This window comes from Liolophura sinensis, chromosome 6, assembly GCF_032854445.1.
Source record: "Liolophura sinensis isolate JHLJ2023 chromosome 6, CUHK_Ljap_v2, whole genome shotgun sequence".
Taxonomy (NCBI): Eukaryota; Metazoa; Mollusca; class Polyplacophora; order Chitonida; family Chitonidae; genus Liolophura; species Liolophura sinensis.
In genome coordinates, this window is record NC_088300.1 from 38,098,802 (window position 1) to 38,118,671 (window position 19,870).

The following is a 19,870-nucleotide window of genomic DNA, read 5'->3' on the forward strand; positions in this document are numbered from 1 at the left end:
ATACCACCACATGCAGCTTGCGCTTTTCTCTACGACATATGAAAAATCTCTTCTTTTTTTTGCAGTTATATCCAAACCGACAAAATTTGGAGTGAGGATAGATATCTTTGCTATTGACCTAACTTGGATTTCCTGCCTATTTTATGGAAAAATTGAAAGATGTCGCGTTAATGTTAGTGTCTCATATACTTTATACATGTACATGTATCACTCACTGAGACGAGTCTTGCTCTCTTTCCTTGAATGGAGGCCCTATTAAATCTGACCATAACTATATATGCAAGTAGCTTAACTGCCTTTTCATTGTGCGAATAAATATACCTATTCCCGGGCCAGGGAGTTAAGGGGATAGACACTATTTTACGTTACAGGCGCCTGGCATTTGTCTGTTGAGAGCTGAGCGGTATTTGTGACGCACTCAGAGGGATCTGTCCACGGACAACTACCATGGGAAAAGTAGGTACTTTAACGCTGATTATATACCATCGTTAATATAGGGCATAAATCACTTACTGCTTAATTCCGTGTAAATCGAGTGCTAGAAACATATACATTACAAACCAAACATCGCCTTTTATGGATTGTGAAAACTTTTCCGCCTTCCTTCATTTTTATTTTAATTTTTTTTTTATTTATTTGATTGTTGTCAATATTCAAGAATTTTCTACTTCCACGATTGTTTTTTTTTACATGTATGTTAATTTGAAAGGTATAATAGCATATAGGCTGTGTCATCAAACAGTTCCCCCCGAGCCCGATTTCCTCCCACCATAACGCTGGCCGCAGTTATACAATTTAAATATTGCTGACTATACGGCGTAAGACACTACTCAAATAAATAAATAAATCTCATTGCATAAATGAACGTTTCAAATTTTACGTCAACAAATTCGATAACTCCTTTGTTGCAATATTCTTGTCACGCTGTATACGAGAGGCCATTCATCTAGCAGTTCACTAGTCAAGGCTTTTTACTACTTAAACAAGGTACTGAGCCCTGTGAAAACATTGCAATGATTGTACAGCTTTAGCACACAATATATCATCATGTGAACAAACAGTAAAACTACAAAAATCTTCACAACCTTATTTGTGTGAGTACACAACTGGGATAGTAGCACAGGTGTAGCTGGACACACTGTTATGTAAATAAACAAAAAAAAAACTACATTTTCCACAATCTTGTTTGTGTCAACATTGCATTGAAATTACAATATGAAGGTGCACATATTATCATATCAATGAACGTCGCTAATACAAAGGGGGTCTGCAATGCATGGCCAAAAACGTCTCCTTCCTGCAAAATCTAATGGTAAATAGATTTAGCGTGGGTTCATGGAAGTTGTTTGGTCATGGAATTGTCTGAAGTCAACAGCTGAGCAAGATCATATATACATTTATGTTTTACAAGAAAAGTATTAAAACCTGGCTTTTGTTGTGCAATCACTGACCTGCTTTATCGGGAATTGCGACATTACGACTAGAATGGAGTCGGTATATTTAAAGCAGATACTATCTCTTCGTTGACAGTCTTTTCGTGGCTAGATCAAACGATTCAAAGTATGCATTAGTCAATTAATGCATGTGAACTAATGAAGACTAACTGTGTGACATGCTTAGAATACAAATGAAACGTATCTATAGTTTGTCATCTTCAAAACAAGAAGATAACGCACAGCAGAGAGAAGATGTCCGCTGTTTGAACCCATTACCTGCGGCGCCCATTGTCCATAAAATGTGAACTACCCCTGTTTGCTATATATACATGCAGATAGATGCATGTGGATAACAGACAGGGTGGGCTAACTGGAGACATACCTTACAAAGGACAGGTTGTAAGTACGATTATTACCTGTATTCAGTTGACATAAGGTGCAGCAGATGCCCTACTACGTGCATATTTCGAATCAGTCATTCTATTTGTTCAACTCAAAGTTTATACAAGAAAACGTGTTGATGCTACACTATACAGCATAAAGTTCGGCTGGAAGTACGGGTTTAGTATGACCGCACAAAAAAAGAGAAAAAAATCCATGGTGAATAAACTATGACCTTTTGAGCACATTATACACTGTCCATAAATAATGAAGAAAATGACACAGTCGTCACTATGCATTATTAAATCTGATATTAACTTTCACTTACCTTTGCAGTGCACTTTTAAGATATTATTGATCACTAAGGGTAAATATTTAAAAATGTAACCCTGTCAAATGAGTTACTATTGATAACGTTCTGATTCAGTACCCCGTGCTGTCTAGCATTCGATAAAAGCGGATAACATTGTATCAACTGGGAAATGATATTAGTATATCTCGCACCACTGGTCATCGCCTTCTTCAGCAAAATATACTTTATATTAATATAAAATAGTACATGTTTATTTACTTGCTCAAGTGACTTCTTGAAACAGTCAGTCAGAACTCAAATGCTTCTAAAATCCAAATAAAGAAACGGGCCTTTCTGAACTTGAAAACCATACCATAATCTGGAATCATTATCATTGTACAAGTGTAATCATTCTTGAAAAGATTGTGTCATTATACTGGTATTTATATAACCACCAGTAACGCATCTGCGTAAGTCTCTTTACATATGAAAAGCATTTCAGAAGAAACGGTAAATTTAACATGCACCTTATATAGACATTGTATTTATTTTAAATTCTCAAAATAACAACCTATATAAGTTCTTGGTATCTGTAGCTAACTTTGAAACCAATTTTTATTAATCTGCTGGTTAAAAAATGAAAAGGCAACAACAAAATTACTATTAATACATAAGACGGTTTTTAACAATTGAACTATCAGTGTTTTCTAAATCCCCTCTTATCCCTATGGATAACAACTGCAAGACTCACTTCCGCAAGAATGTTGCATGTTTGACGATCCCCAAAGAATGATTTTTGTCGTCTGTTGTTTATATCTTGAGGCAGCCCGTATTGTCAAATTCAAGACTTCGTACATGAAGGCTACATCTGTATAATATAGTATCTTATATAAAAATCAATTTTCGTGCCTAGGGATTACGTGAAAGCGCATGCGCATTCAACCATTCATATTTCAACTTGTCAACGGATGTAGTTCATAATTAATAGTTCGACCTGAACAGATTTATTATATTATTTTCTGAACACAGATGCCCTACTCTGGCCAGTGTTAGAAAGAAATTCTTTAATGGCACTTTACTTTGGTGAGCAGCACTGCATGATGCAGATCCAGTTGAGTGAGGTTTAAATATACTCATCTCAATTTCTACCATATTCATTACTGTTCTGATGCAGCTTGACATAGAGTCCTTGCAAGAATGAGTGAGTAAGTGCGTGCTTGGGGTATTTAAACTATGACAACGAAGGAGTCCTCCGAGTGCACGTAATGTGCCCCCTTGTTCCTGGACGGATTTCCTCTGCTCTTTTATCCACTACTGCATCACTGAGCCGAAGGCAAGTGAGCCGACCCATCCAAGCCATTATACTGATACGGGTCAACCATCGTTGCCCTATCCCCATAATGCTGAGCGCCAAGCGAGGAAATTACAACTTCCAATTTTAAAGTCTCAGGTGTGAGCCGACCCAGGATTGAACCTGGATCTATCGCACAAGAAGTGGACGTTCTAATAAATGAGCCATCGAGGCCGGTTTTCAAGAATGACCAGTGAAAACAAAGCAGAACGAACAGTATTGATTGTGCTATCATTAATTAACACAGGAGAGTCAAAGAGTTCTGTAAAAAAGTCTATTACACTGTTCACCATGATGAAATTGGATCAGTTTTCTTTTTATCGCAAAACTGCACCCATCTGAGGATATACGACCGATACTGTTTGTATGAGTTCCCACTCCCCAGATTTTGAGAATAATGTCGGAATGCCTTTTTCAAACGCTTCGGCGACGGAGTGAATCCTGGATAGTCTGCAGGTACACATTTTCAGCGGCAGATGTCGTCGGTTGGTGCACTGTACCAGGCGCCGTATGTCGCGGCCCATCGGTAGTATTCGTGGGTGATCCACCAGAACTCCCAGGGCTGGGTGAACCATGGCTGTGTTACCCACAATGGGAAGAATAGAATGGCTTTTGCCCGGTTTGGGGTGATCTTTTGAAAAATACGCCCTATTACATACAGGAAAGATATAGCATTTAAACTGTCCCCAGTCAAGTGAGAATGCATCCACCGCATATGTTAGGGGGCCTGGTCTCCACGAGACAACGAGGCACCTGACAGCTCAATCGAGATGCAAAGAGATCAATGTTTGCACCCCAAATAATGATAAGATTTGCTTACAAATGACAGGTTATAGGTTCCATGCAGTGTCAATATTGTCTCCACTCAAAATCCGCTTGAACATTGTCAACACCTGAAATGTAAGCAACGGATATCCAAATAATTTCGGTGTAAAAACCAGCCCCACATTTGACTTACGCTTCAGTCACAAAGAGGTTTTGTACTACCCATATTATTAATACATGAGACAGCAGTTCATAATCCGAACATGAATGTCCAATTTTCTACAAAATAGTTGTAAGCTCAGAAAGGCCGTTAAAGAGTTCGAGGTAATGTGTGTGATAAACCAGGAGCCCTCGGTTCTTTGCTCACTATACTAACCACCCCAGCCAGAGTCTGAAGCTTCACTAAGTAGAGTTATGTCTGGTTTCGTCTCCAAGATTGGTTTCACACTGTAATGTATATTGCCTATCCACCACTTCAGTTCCTCCACAATAATTTCAGACATTTTTCCCACACAGTTACAGTCTCTAGAATTCTCTCTGAAGAATCTGTTTCTCTCAATCTCTGATGCCCAATGGTGTAATGGGGCGAGCTGGACTCCAGGCTCTAAGGCAACAATAAGCGCCCACCCAAAGCGAAGATACTTCCTAAAAATCCTTCCTCAGCGGAACTGAATCATATGCATCTTTTAAGTCTATGGACGCGAAAAGCAATTATGTGAAACCATTTGTATGGCAGTTTTCAATGAGTCTGTTTTAAAATGGTGATAATTAATAGTTTTGTTCAAGAACTTTAATTTCAAAATAAGCCTATAACTGACATAATTGTTGAGCAGAATTTAAAATTCACCCTCTTCAGGTGTTGCTCTTTCAATCACATGTTTTTGCTTAAGTCATTTACTTCATTATCTGTCAGTGAAGTCTCCAACTCTCGGGACAACAGTTTGGTATGGCATATAGTCAAAGTCTAAAACAATACCCTGTGTGTTATGTAACACCCATTTGTCTGATTTTAGACATTTTAGCTCATTTCAGGTTTATTTATTACAGTAGCAAGTTAATTATGTCCGCTTACCCGTGGCATAACATCAGTTTTTACTGACTCGATTTGGCCTTCTGGTTTCTGCAAGATAGTGATCAAACGCTGATCCCATCTGATAGCAGATCAATGGATATAAAACTGCACGGAAGTCAGAACTTCGTGGCTAAAGGAATAACACCACTTCTGTGCTTGATGGATAAGATGTTAGCGGTAATGAAGACTCATGGAAAAGATAAGCGGGCCTTAGATGTGAAGAGTTTTGCACTGCTTTCCCTCTCGATGTCATCTCCATGCCATTTGTGTGTACGAATGGCGGAAGCAGCATGCTATGCTACAGTGAGGTAAAATCATAACTGTTTGTTTTGACCCGACATCCGCTTTACCAAGCCCGGCTTCCTCCCACCATAATGCTGGTCGCCGTCGTATAAGTGAAATATTCTTGAGTACGGTGTAAAACACCAATCAAATAAATAAATAAATAATACTACTAATATTTATAAATCATTGTAGAATCAAACAATAATACAGTTCATTATGTACATTAAACATAGTATTCTTAAATAATGTATAACAATACTTGGTTAATTATGCACAAGCGTGGTCAAAATGGTCAAGACCTATGACCGATGGCTTCCATTCAGACCGGGTTGATACTTATAAATAAATAAAGATTGTTTAACATCTGACAAGGCCTGGTTTCCACTCTGAATCTAGTAAAATGGAAAAACTTTGAACGGTGATGTTAAAGAGAAAGAACATTGTCTATTATCACTATTCAGAGAAGGGACACAATTTTGTTTGAGCAAAAATAACTTTTTGTCGTCTGCTTTGATCATGGCCAACGTAGGAAAAAAGGAAACGTTCTTTGTCTCGCACTAATAAAAAGAATGTGGTAAAATGGGAAAGTGTTATTCCGGAATTACGAAAAAAATCAAATGAGCATGGCGCAATATTTTTTGTTCCTATCGTGATGAAAAGGGCAGTTAAAATCTTTTGAAGAGTTTCCCCCAGGAAGATTGGATAAAGTTCCATGACACTTTTGCCTGGATTTGAGGCCTGAAAACAGGATGGGACTAGCCTACATAAACCTTTATTCTTTGAATGTCTTCCTCATTTGTCACTGAGTTTTAAAAGGATACAATTTTCTTTCCTGATTACGTGTGGAATTCTAACTCTGTCCTGTAGTTGTTCGGTGATAGTGCTGGAGATAGTCAGGTCGGTTGTGGTGCATATCTGGATGGCCAGTGGGCCTTTTTCCCATGGTCAGAAGAGTGTCAAGGGACAAAGGTCATGGTAAACATAATATTTTGGAACTTGTACTTGTCATTCTGGATTCTCTGGGAAAGACAGTTAACAAGCGGATAGTATTAAACGTAGACAAACAAGCGGTAGTTTCCATCATCTGGGACTAAAATCACAGATATCTGTTAGGTTAGTCCCAGCCATCATACACAAATAAACAAACATCAAAATCACGAAGAGGCATGGGTATAATGAGAGCGTTTGTGTCGTACATCGTGGGGTGCAATGTTACCAATATGATAATGCATGTTTGTAGGGAAATAAATGTAAACAGTGGGAGAGATTCAGGTCTGTAGACCCGTCAGCCAAGACAGTACTGGACCATATCAGAGGAAGAGGAATACTTGATATTAGTGCAGGGACAATAATAGTAAAGTTACGCTATATATACAATAAAACTAAACAATTAGGTAAAAGTGTATGCATTCAAATTAATCAACCTGGAGATTGTGTATAACCATTGTCATGAAACTGCGAATAGTTTCTTTAAATAAGATACATGTAGAATTTTTAAATTAAACAACGGATTCGAACGGCCTTTGTCCACGCGTGTATACATTTATGCTGAAAACTCTTCAAGGAAAACTGCACTTACTTCAAAGTTTCAATATGACGGGGTACGGAGGCATTAATTTAAACCTCTGCTTATCCATAAACAGTCGTTAAAGTTAGCCCATTTAGTGACCCCAACATAGAGCATTGATATCTACTGTGTGTTGATCGAACAGTCGAACAGACAAAAGGGTTTAAAACAATCAGCTGAGATCAGATTACATTATTTCAGGCGTCATTCAGGGCGTGGATTTCGTTCAATATTTTGTCCCGCTTAAACAATAACATAACTTGGTAATGTAAGCAAAATGTTCATATAATGTTTTTAATTTACTTTTGTAGCACGACAACGTTATGGAACCCTTCAAAATCAAATCCGTAGAGCCACTTCCCCAGAATACTCGAACTGAACGACTGAAGATATTGAAAGACGCCGGTTACAATCTCTTTCTAATCCCCGCCAAAGACGTGATCATTGATCTGCTGACCGATTCAGGAACTGGTGCTATGAGTGCCAACCAATGGGCTGCCATGATGCACGGAGATGAGAGCTACGCAGGCGCAAGAAGTTTTGAGCACTTCCGAGACACGATTCGTACCATTACGGGCTTTAATTATGTCCTTCCTATTCATCAGGGTCGGGCGGGTGAGAGAGTGGTCTGTCACGTGATCTGTGATAAGGATCATCTAGTTCTAAGCAATACGATGTTTGACACAACACGAGCTCATGTGGAGAGCACAGGCGCAGTAGGCATCGACATGCCGGTGGAATTCACCAAGAATGCTCCATTCAATGGTGACCTGGATATCATCAAGCTGAAGAAATACCTGAAGAAAAACCCGAATAAGGTGTCCCTAGTGATACTCACGGTGACAAACAACATGGGCGGTGGTCAGCCGGTGAGTATGCAGAATATCAAAGAGGTTTCTGAAGTCTGCCGAGAACACAACGTGAAGGTGTATATGGACGCCTGCAGGTTCGCAGAGAACAGCTGGTTCATCAAGACACAGGAATTGGGTTACAGTGAGAAGTCTCCCATGGAAATCGCCAAGGAGATGTTCTCTTTCTTCGACGGCTGCATCATGTCTACAAAGAAAGACGGTATATGCAACAGTGGCGGGTTTATCGCTACTAACGACCAGCAGATGTACACGCAGTTCTCTCACGAGGTGATCCTCAACGAAGGGTTCGTCACTTACGGCGGACTGACTGGCAGGGACATGGAAGCCGTGGCCGTCGGTCTAATGGAGGCTCTGGACGAAAATTATCTACGACACAGGATTGAGTCCATCAGGGCGTTTGGTGATATGCTCAAACAAAATTGTGTTTCTGTGTTAGAACCTGTGGGCGGGCATGCTGTATACCTGGACGCTGCCGAGATCTGTCCTCATATCAAGTTTAAGGAATTTCCAGGATGGGCCCTGAACTGTGTCCTGTATTTGGAGGGTGGCATTCGGGCCTGTTCCCTTGGAAACGTTATGAACGGAGTTTTTCCAGACGGCACGGAGCGTCTGTGGACAAAGGAGCTGGTGAGACTGGCTGTTCCAAGGCGAACATATACCATGTCCCATTTCAAGTACGTGGTAGATGTCATCGGGCGAATTGCAGCCCACAGCCATCTTGTGTCGCCCATGAAGATTGTCAAAGCTCCAAACGTTCTTCGTCATTTTACAGCAATTCTCTCTCCTATCGAGGATCATTTGTTCGAGGTGGAAAAGACAGGCACAAAAACTGGACTAATCAAGGAACGCCCTTCATACGGGATTAAATGAGGATGAGGTCCAGGTCCAGGTATATCGCTGTATGGGGAACACACAATACAATTAAGACGTACAGCACAGAGAGAAAACCAAAGCAACGACAACAGTGTGTTTGCTGGCACGCAACCGGTGAAATACGGTCTCTTGCCGATTTATCTCAGATAGAGTTTTATTCTAACTGTTCATGTAAACGCATAAATAAACATAACACTACATATATTATAGACCAAGAAAACGACACAAGATCTTGGAAATGACCTATCCCGCGGCACGAATGTATAATTAGGAGGGGGGCAAGTCCTGTAATACCATGACTGACAGTTTGCTATAAGTATATAAAACGGTATCGAGTGCAAGGTCAGGCTGAGGTTATGGGACAATTGCACACCAGGATCAGTAAAGAGAGTTTTTATAAATGAACCAGTGATAATAAATAAATCTTCTCATTGTGGTTGACAAAACATATCTCTCTGTTGGTAAAGAATTGAGAATTTATATGCTCAAAAATCCGCAATTTGGCCAAAGGAAATGTGCAGCATTACCAATTCACTCTTACGTACTGGCGCTAGTATTGCCCGTGAGTGATTTGTCCAGTTTCTGTTTCCGCGTTTTCTGATATGTACTGGTAAAGAGAAACAGTACTAGAGAGACAGTTATTGGTGTCTAGCACACAATGAGAAGTACTATTCCTTCTCCTTTTACACAGAACAGAAATGACCCTTTCCCGCCTCATAGGCTCTGGTAATTTGCATATTACCCTACACCCTAAGGAAAGTTTATAGGCTTCACGGTTTGATTATGGATGTGAAGCGTACGATTCTGCCTGTGCTTCAGTTAAAGCTAAGCTTGACAGTATTCAATGTTCAGCGCTCTGTATTGCAACAGGTACGCTGAAAACAACTCCCTTAAATGTACTTCAACATATATGTAATGAATGGCCTCTTTTTGTTCGAAGACACTTTCAATCGCTGCAATTTGGAGTGAAGTTGATGGCTTCACATGGGAAGTCAGCAACTGACATTTTCAGACCATCCTATTATGATATTCTGTTTGAAGGTAAAAGCAGAAAAAGAAAGCCTTTTAGTGTACAAGCGAAATGTATGTACGACACAATGCAGATCGCCGACATTCAAATCTGGTACAATCTTATTTCCGCGTTTCCTCCATGGAAGTTACGTTTACCGAATATTTCACAAGCGTTACACAGAGAAGTGCAAAAGAGTTTATCTCCCTTTTCTCTAAGGATTATATTGCCAGAACATGGAGCCACTATCTACAGGTGTTTACAGATGCCTCAAAGTGCCCGGATACTGACAAAACCGGCTGTGTATTTTGTGTCCCAGAAATTCGTTTAGACTTACGGATGCAGTATCAGTATTTACTGCTGAACTGGGATTCTATGTGCGTTGCTTTTTAGCAGCTTTTAAGCCAGCAAGAGCCATTATCTTCACGGATTCGCTAAGTGCGATACAGGCTTTACAGAATTTTACGCCAAGGAAAGGCTCTCCTATCATAGTAAATAAGTAAAGTTTAGTTTTTAAGGCTGTGGGGAATTATTTATGTAGGATCCACAGATTTTAGGCTACAACCTTGTGGCAATAGTTCTCTGTGGAATGACTACGGTTGATTAGAGCAGCCTAAATCTCTGAAACACATCTTATTGCCTTGGCGGAAATCATTCCATGGAATAGAGTCGCCATGTAAACTAATGTATGTAAGTAAAGGACACAGAACCAACGTATTTAAGCGTTTCTTAATGTCACATATAGAATATTTTTTATTCTACCATATTTTTGTAAAATGTAAAAAGCAAATATACACAATACACATGACCTAATTATGTGCTGAGAATAAATGAGTGATTATGGCTTAACGCCACGTCGGCAATATTTCCGCCATATTGTGGCGATATGTGCCAAGAAATAACAAGAGCAAGCATGCAAATTTCTTTCATTTCTCACGCATGAATTATCACGCAGAACAGTCTCATATGCATCAAGGGTACTACATTTGACGTTTCAGGAAAATATCCAGGATCTTGGAACATTTTATTGGCATCAAAAATAATAATTTTTCCAGAAAGGCCAAAATGTACTTCTAGGGATACAAAAGGCTTGTATTGCGTCTTAATCTCTGTCGATAAGTGGAGAATTTAAAAAAAGCTCTTCATTTCCTACCCAATGCCATTGTTTTACAAGAAAATACGATAGAATTTCTAAGGATTTGATAATTTTCTAGTCTTCTTTCTGTATGTTGTGTATGTCACATGTCTTTTAGGGTCATTTCAATGGATTGGATGGTGTCCTGTGTTAAATAGGCACAAAGGTAGAGTGAAATCCAGATATCTTAATCATAATTTCACTTGTCATCAGTTTCGATCCAAACTAGCTTCCATTCGAAGACCGTGTTTTTCTCCCAGACTTCTAGTCGACTTGAATAGTGCCAATTTATTTAGATTGCATAAAGGTTTGGAATTTGGTGTCGCCTTACATGCATCATTACTGTACACATCTGACGTAAATACATAAACTGCCCAGAAATCAAGTTTATTTCTGATGCCAATGCATGCCCTGAGAACTGTCCGTCGAAACTGCACATTACGCAAAATAAAGCACTCGCGGTCATACAATAGTGTCATTATGTATGTAGGTTATCGCCATTCGCATGAGGTGTTTGATCTTAGTTTATACGCCTGGTAAGCGGGAACATAATAAACCTCGGGCTGAAGCTCTCGGTCTATTATGTAACCGCTTACCAGGTGTATCACCTCGATCAAACACCTCAAGCTCAGTGATAACCCCTACTTAAAGATAAGTTACATGTATTGCCATAGAAATAAAAAATAAACTACAAAAGACAGACCTGTACAAAGGAGAGGCATTCTAATGTATTTTAATGTTCAGGTTGCAATGAAATCTATCGATTAAACATGTGCTAGCATATCACTGGTCGTATGAGATTTGTTCATTTATTTGATTGGTGCTTAACGCCGTTATCAAGAATTTCTCACTGATACGACGGCGGCATTATGGTGGGAGGAAATCGGGCAGAGCACGGGGGAAGCCCAAGACCATCCTCAGGATGCTGTAGGCCTTTCCACGAACAAAATACCGATCGTGTGAGATGATTTGGAATGTGATACCATCGATGTCCATATTAACTGTTTCTCATACTTATACATTTTATAGGTAAATATAGTGACTGCCCTGACATATTATTATTTCTACCGCGATCAATAGAAGGGAGTTGTCCACACGCAAAATTGTATACATGTATTTGGTTATAAGTAAATGTTAAAGCATCAAATGAACTGAGTATAACAGGCTTTTACATCAAGGACTGACATCAGGACCACGTTCATTTGTATTGTCTATAGAAGAGAATAATTATAGTTAGCATACACATTTTGATAATAAAAGACTTCATCATCACCAAAACTACTTACTCATGTGTTGTCAGTATAACGTGTAGAAATGTTTTGTTTTTCTGAATTTCACTTGTACGAAGGTGGCCAAATTAACTCGCCTTTGTATACAAGGTAAAACATGGGAATTAACGTGACCTGATTGAACAACTGCCTTGGCTGTCTTTGCCAGAACCCAGTATACGGCTCGACCAGCGAGTGTCATTTGATCACTTGTTGGTTTGTTTGCATCGGTTTTAACATCTTAGTCAAGAGTATTTTTATTTCACGAAACCCCCGTGTAGCAGACCAGCATCAGTGACAAGATCTTTACAGTGTTAAGGTCTCGTTAGAACACCATGTAGCCAGATCTGACCTCAGTTATATAATATACTGACACTGGGTCGACCATTACACGACGTATCGTATAACAGAGTCAAGCCAAGCCTATACAGTACATCGCTCGGACTGCTGTCAGTCTATATAGGGTTAGGGTTTCTTTAAAAATCCGACTGAATTTTGGTAAAATTTAAAACAAACAAAGGCAAAAAGTGAACAGTGCTAGCTATCGTTCACCGCTCGGGTTGCCATCAGAATGACTCCCGCTTATAGGGTTTGCATACTCGTTAGGTTTAGTGTTTTCTTTTTAAAATTAAAAAATAATGTTCGCGTCAGGGTAGTCTAACGGTAGTCTTACATGAAATCGATGTGGAAGAGTTTATATTTTAGGTCGAAGGCGAAGCCTGAGACCTAAAATTTGTAAACTACAATAGACCCGTCCAGAAGTCAAACGTTTCTGTCTCGTGATGGGGGGTATCTAACGACTCAGATAATGAACTCTTGGCACAGAGCCAAGCAGTGCGTTGTATGTAATAAAAAGGAATCGAAGAGTAATAGAATACACGATATCGGGTCCACATTAATGAGAAAAGAATAATACAGCAGCATTTGGCTTTTACAGCCAAGTATACAGTGCTAGCTAGAGTGCATCGTTCGGACTGAGTCCATCTACAGACTAAATATTAGCTCACACAATTTGGTCATTCCGGAAAAGACGATGAAAGGAGAACCCCAACGAATTTATTTTCACTCTAAATGTTCGCCAAACACAAAATTTATCCTATGTTAGTCTTGAACTGCATTTGGACAACTGTCCAAATAAATAATTTAAAAACTATCTTCTCTGACCGACAACAATATGTAAAGTTTAATAACGCCCAATCTAACCCAGCTACCATCACTTGTGGTGTCCCACAGGGATCTATTCTCGGCCCGACTTTATTTCTGCTCTACATTAGTGACATCATTAGAGCATCAAACTTCCTGGATCTTACTCTATTATTATATATTACTATACTTTCCTTAATTGTACATACTATTATTAAAGTTGTGAAACACATCTTATGACATCAACGTACGTGTAAAAAAGGTTTATTTATAGAAAAAAACCGGCGGGCGAAGCAACATCGTCCGTCTCGGACAAACGTGTTTTGGTTAGAGTCAGAACACTAGCCCGCTCAAGCTACATGATAGTGAATAAAAATACGAAAATCGGACTTTCGCCAGTAACAATTTTTAGAAAAATGAAAATAAAGATACATATACAGTATAACAATGTTCATAGATAATGATATTACCCTGCCACATACATAGAAATATCAACTTTCCATACCTATCAACTTTCCTGATATCGTCGGGACCTTCCTGATTTGGAGAGATATTTCCCTACCTCCCCATCAATACTAACAATCTCCCGATATCAAGGTCCACTAGTGGGCTCATTCTGACATAGCGGTTCCAAAGCGCCAAGGCGTCTGCGGGGGCCGCTGACGGGATAATCTGGCTCCCGACAGGTGTTTCTGTCTGCAGGTGAATGTTCTCTGTTGTCTCGCGTGAACGTCTTCGCGAATCGCGTTCTGTACATTTTCAAAATGGCCTGTTGATGAGGAAAACGTGGCGATGGTGAACAATCTGAGAAAACAACGAAAAAGACGAAGTATTTGTGTAAATTTCAACAGGACTGGTATGCATTTATTGCTAAGAGTCACAAGGGTGGCGGAAGACCACAAGAAGAACTACACTGCGGCGGTGCAAACCCCAAAATCACTGGTTTTGTCACCAAAGGAGCAGAGGAGGCAGAAAAGATTATTTACACAGAGACTAAATTTGCAATGTTTTTCACTAATAAAATCTGCCGGACAGTGACATGGTTAAGAAGTATACTGCAGGAAGAACTAAGACGACACAAGTTATAAAAGGAATGTTTTGTCAAAATAAAACCAGTGTAGGTTTCATACAAAACTTCCATGCGATGTTTGATTTGAAATACAAGGCTTCTTTCTCATTGGCTGTCTGGGTCTCACTTCCACGTAGCCAACGTTTGTCTCTTTAATTCGCGGCCCAGTCTGGCGTTCATACCACCCATCCCAGGCTTCCCCCTTATATCCACATCACCAAAGCAAATCTATATAATTGGAGGAAAACTCATAGCAATTTCTTGTTCTTTAAAACTTTTCCTCTCATTTGCACAAAAGCAATACAATAGAGTACTATAATAGATTCATAGCAAAACTTTTGTGTTTCAAACACCAAGTTAAATGATGAGGATATCTATCCCACATTATACAAAACTTACCAGGTATCAGTGAAGTCATGGAGGACATTGCAAAATTAAAACCTAAACGTTTCTAATGATTTAATTTTTGCTCAATGGTACATCACACAAGAACATGCACAGGACGATAGAGAAAGCTAACATGAAGTTACAAATGCTATTTACCATAATATCTACATGTACCTAATTCAAACATCACATCTGTGGTATTTGTTTAGCTTACATCAGGAAAACTGAGTGGAATCAGAGGCAACACCAGTATAAAATTCTATTTTACAGGCATAAAAAATCTTTTTTCAATGTCGGAGCAGGGAATAAAACCGTTTTTCTGAATATCGATGAGTTCTCATTGCAGGTGAATCAATGCAACACTGGAACAGCCCAGAAAATAATCAAACGCTGATTGTGACACAGGCTCCACTCTACTGAGCCTTGTTTTGTGCCTGTGTAAATCATGTTTGATAGATGACATCCCAGTGCCTCTTAGTGGTACACTTGCATGTTTTAGTTTCACATTTAAGATATTTTGACTGTTTGGGACAATGCACAAGTCAGCTGAATAACAAATAAGAAGGAAATGAAACATCATGCACCTTACTGAGATTTGAAATATGCTAGAAATATATGCACAAACAATTCCTGTTACTGGTTTTATACAACGTTTTTTTAAGAGGAGAGCAGATTTTGTTCTGCAGAGCAAAAGTTAAGGACGTGCTGTAAATACGTATATTATTATTACATGTATTTACTGTGGTCGTCCTTTCCTACTGTTGGTTTAGATGATATTGATATATGTTCTGAATAGGAACGATTGTATGGGCATGTATGTGGTAAACAGTTTTAATAGTAACACTGTACTATCTCTTTCCCATTCTTCATCTTGATTATTATTCTAACTTGTGCTACAAATATGAAGTGTATCTCGAATGAAAGACCATTATACATTGTCTAAGAATGGTTCGATTCGGTTTTCAGAATTTTTTCATTTGAGTTAAATGCACTGGAAGCAGTGAAGTATATGGTGGCTTTTTCTAACCATACTGTGACCAGTGATGTCACATCAGGTTTTTGTCATGTGATACATATGTAGACTGCAAAACTTCTGCAAAAAACACATACATGCAAAGGTATAAATATATGCACTGAATGGACCTTGAAACGCAACATTTTAAGCAAAAGAATATGGAAGGGGCACCATTGATGCCCACTGACTGGGTCCCAACATATCACCGTAAAATCAGATGTTTGAAAAGCAATCTCTCCAGTTGGGAAGGTTGTGAAAGAATAAATCAAACTATTTTCCTGGAAAGTGTCTTTTAATCTGACATACACATCATATTAGTGTTTCCATTACCGTTAGACATTTTGGCCATAGATCAGTGGGTTCCACAGTCAAAGCAAAACTGCATGCAAGTCTCTAAATTATTAGGCACATTTTAACAAATTATTCCCCCCGGGCTGTGCCCGGTTTCCACCCACCATAATGCTGGCCGCCGTCGTATAAGTGAAATATTCTTGAGTACGGTGTAAAACACCAATCAAATAAATAAATAAATACATTTTTAAAAATGCTTATGACCTACTGAACAAATATATCATAAGGGTACGTTGACTGTCAACTTTCTGTATCTTTTGAAATTTTAATAAAATCTCAATAAGGTTTTCTCCAGAATTCTATCCTCGTACATTTATTATATTTGCACAGTATTTGTGTAAAGCCATGTTCAACAGCCGTATAAAGAGTGTTGACAGCGTTTTGCAGCCATAGTGGAGGATTTAAACATTGCTGCTAGGAAATCCGTCACACTAATATTGCTTATCAAATGGCTGGTTTCTGGAATGCTATTAAAGCCTGTGGGGTGTCATTTCTCTCATGCCTAACATCCATTAGTAGTGTGTAACAGTGCATTAAGTAAGATAAAACAGTGCATTAAGTCCAAATAATAATAATACTATCTGCCGTCAGTTCTGTAATTGAGTTGTGCATCACATTTGACACATTTGGCATGGCATTCCGTTGAAGAAGCACGTTATTGTGTCGACACTGAGTGAGTGAGTGAGAGGGAGTGCTTAGGGTTTAACATTGTACTTAACAATTTTTCAGTCATATGACGATGAAGGAGTTCTTTAGAGCTCATGTATGTGTAATGTGCATCCTTGTTGCAGGATGGATTTCCACTGCTCTTTTATCTAGTGCTGCTTCACTGAGATGACTTACCAAAGACAAGTAAGCCAACTCACCCGAGCCATTATACTGATACGGGTCAACCAGTTGTTGCACTATCCCCTTAATGTTGAACGCCGAGTGAGGAAGCTATAACTTTCTCTTTCAAGGTCTTAGGTGTGACCCAATCCATAATTGACCCAGGATCTACTGCCCGTAAAGCGGGCGCTCTATCAATTTCTAAACATTGAAACTGACCTGGTACAAAGCAGCTTTGTTGTAATAGGACTAATATAATATTACCAGTAACACAATCTCCAGAGAAACAAAATGGTCTGAGCGAGAGTTGAAATTAGTATTTATTTCTATATTGCAGTTTTAAGTCATACCGAAGAACATTTAACTTATACGATGGAAGCCAGAATTATGTGGGTTGAGGAAAACAGGTTTAGGGGTAACCATTGTCGGAGTTATACACTGCTTACCTGACCATCAATCCATGTATACGATATTAAGCCTTTCATTTTTAGCTATTAGAGTCATGATAAGCACTGTTTAGAGATGAGTTTAATAAAAGTCATGATACAGTGTTTCTTACCTCATGTTAAGAAGGTAGAAAAAAATATTAAATGACCATAAATTTCATCCATGGCTAACCTACCCCTTTATCCCGATTCTGTGCGTTTCACTGATTTTAGAACGGTATTTTGGGGTTTGCATGGAACATGGGATGATGTTTTACTGAACAATTGTTTCAGCACCAAAAATAATATTTTGACATTTATTTGCCTCAAAAAATGAGCGATTCTTTGCGATATGTTAAGTCATTTACGGTAGTTTGGCTGCATGCCCTACACTTATTATTATTTAATGAATCAATGGGTCTGTATTAGTGAAATTGGTGCCATGACTGTACAATTTGAATTGATGTGAAACCTAACGGATGTGTTGGTATAACCGTAATTTCACCAAGCCCACTTCATTCAGGTATTTGGATACCTTGCAGAAATCAGGCACATTGATATCACCATGCCTTATACTGAACATGTATCTTCCATATGTCTGAAGTCATTAAGGACCAGCTCGTCTTCAAGCTGGGCCTATTTTTGCAGAACCCTTCTGTTCTACAAACTGGCTCATATCTGGAGTTTCAGTATTATCATTGGATGTCATGGATTCAAGTCTTGGGGCTTTTGTATTTGCCACACAGACACCAGCGGCGCAGCTTTCTCAGTTGAGAAGTACTGGAGGCTGGAGAAAAGGAATAAAAACTAAAGAACCAAACATAAATATAACTATCAACACAAACACTTCAAAATTATGCTCATAAAGGCAAAGAAAACAAATACACTGGTATGAAGTACATGCCAGATGAAAGACCCTTTAATACTGCCCGGGAAAATAGTTTGATTAATTTCTTAAGAATGCTTTTCGACCTCGTAAAAGGCTTTTAATAAACGTTTGATTCTACTGTGACCTTTTCTGACCATATTGGGTCAGTTTTGTTCATAGTTGTGAAATATCACCACTAAATATCTACAGAATTACAGTCAGTCGTCTTGGCAACTTCAAATTTTCCTCAAAATTTTTTTAACCTGGTTGTGGATCACCTGAAGACCATGTGGTCCTGGTGGTGGTTAACATGGTTGTGGATCACCTGAAGACCATGTGGTCCTGGTGGTGGTTAACATGGTTGTGGATCACCTGAAGACCATGTGGTCCTGGTGGTAGTTAACATGGTTGTGGATCACCTGAAGACCATGTGGTCCTGGTGGTGGTTAACATGGGTGTCCATCACCTGAAGACCATGTAGTCCTGGTGGTGGTTAACATGGTTGTGGATCACCTGAAGACCATGTAGTCCTGGTGGTAGTTAACATGGGTGTCCATCACCTGAAGACCATGTAGTCCTGGCGGTGGTTAACATGGGTGACCATCACCTGAAGACCATGTAGTCCTGGTGGTGGTAAACATGGTTGTGGATCACCTGAAGACCATGTGGTCCTGGTGGTGGTTAACATGGTTGTGGATCACCTGAAGACCATGTAGTCCTGGTGGTAGTTAACATGGTTGTGGATCACCTGAAGACCATGTAGTCCTGGTGGTGGTTAACATGGGTGTCCATCACCTGAAGACCATGTGGTCCTGGTGGTGGTTAACATGGGTGTCCATCACCTGAAGACCATGTGGTCCTGGTGGTGGTTAACATGGTTGTGGATCACCTGAAGACCATGTAGTCCTGGTGGTGGTTAACATGGTTGTGGATCACCTGAAGACCATGTAGTCCTGGTGGTAGTTAACATGGGTGTCCATCACCTGAAGACCATGTGGTCCTGGTGGTGGTTAACATGGGTGTTCATCACCTGAAGACCATGTGGTCCTGGTGGTAGTTAACATGGGTGTCGATCACCTGAAGACCATGTAGTCCAGGTGGTGGTTAACATGGGTGACCATCACCTGAAGACCATGTGGTCCTGGTGGTGGTTAACATGGGTGTCCATCACCTGAAGACCATGTAGTCCTGGTGGTAGTTAACATGGTTGTGGATCACCTGAAGACCATGTAGTCCTGGTGGTGGTTAACATGGTTGTGGATCACCTGAAGACCATGTGGTCCTGGTGGTGGTTAACATGGTTGTGGATCACCTGAAGACCATGTGGTCCTGGTGGTGGTTAACATGGTTGTGGATCACCTGAAGACCATGTGGTCCTGGCGGTGGTTAACATGGTTGTGGATCACCTGAAGACCATGTAGTCCTGGTGGTAGTTAACATGGGTGTCCATCACCTGAAGACCATGTAGTCCTGGTGGT

The 19,870-nt window shown here is 39.6% G+C and overlaps 1 protein-coding gene across 1 annotated transcript; it reads left to right on the plus strand.

Annotated features, from left to right (window-relative positions):
• The first annotated feature begins 411 nt into the window (after window positions 1-411).
• Window positions 412-9,294, plus strand: LOC135469188 (tryptophanase-like). Its single transcript, XM_064747731.1, has 2 exons — window positions 412-456; window positions 7,461-9,294. The coding sequence occupies exons 1-2, from the start codon at window positions 448-450 to the stop codon at window positions 8,889-8,891; spliced, it is 1,440 nt and encodes a 479-aa protein (XP_064603801.1). The 5' UTR covers window positions 412-447; the 3' UTR covers window positions 8,892-9,294.
• The last annotated feature ends 10,576 nt before the right edge of the window (window positions 9,295-19,870 follow it).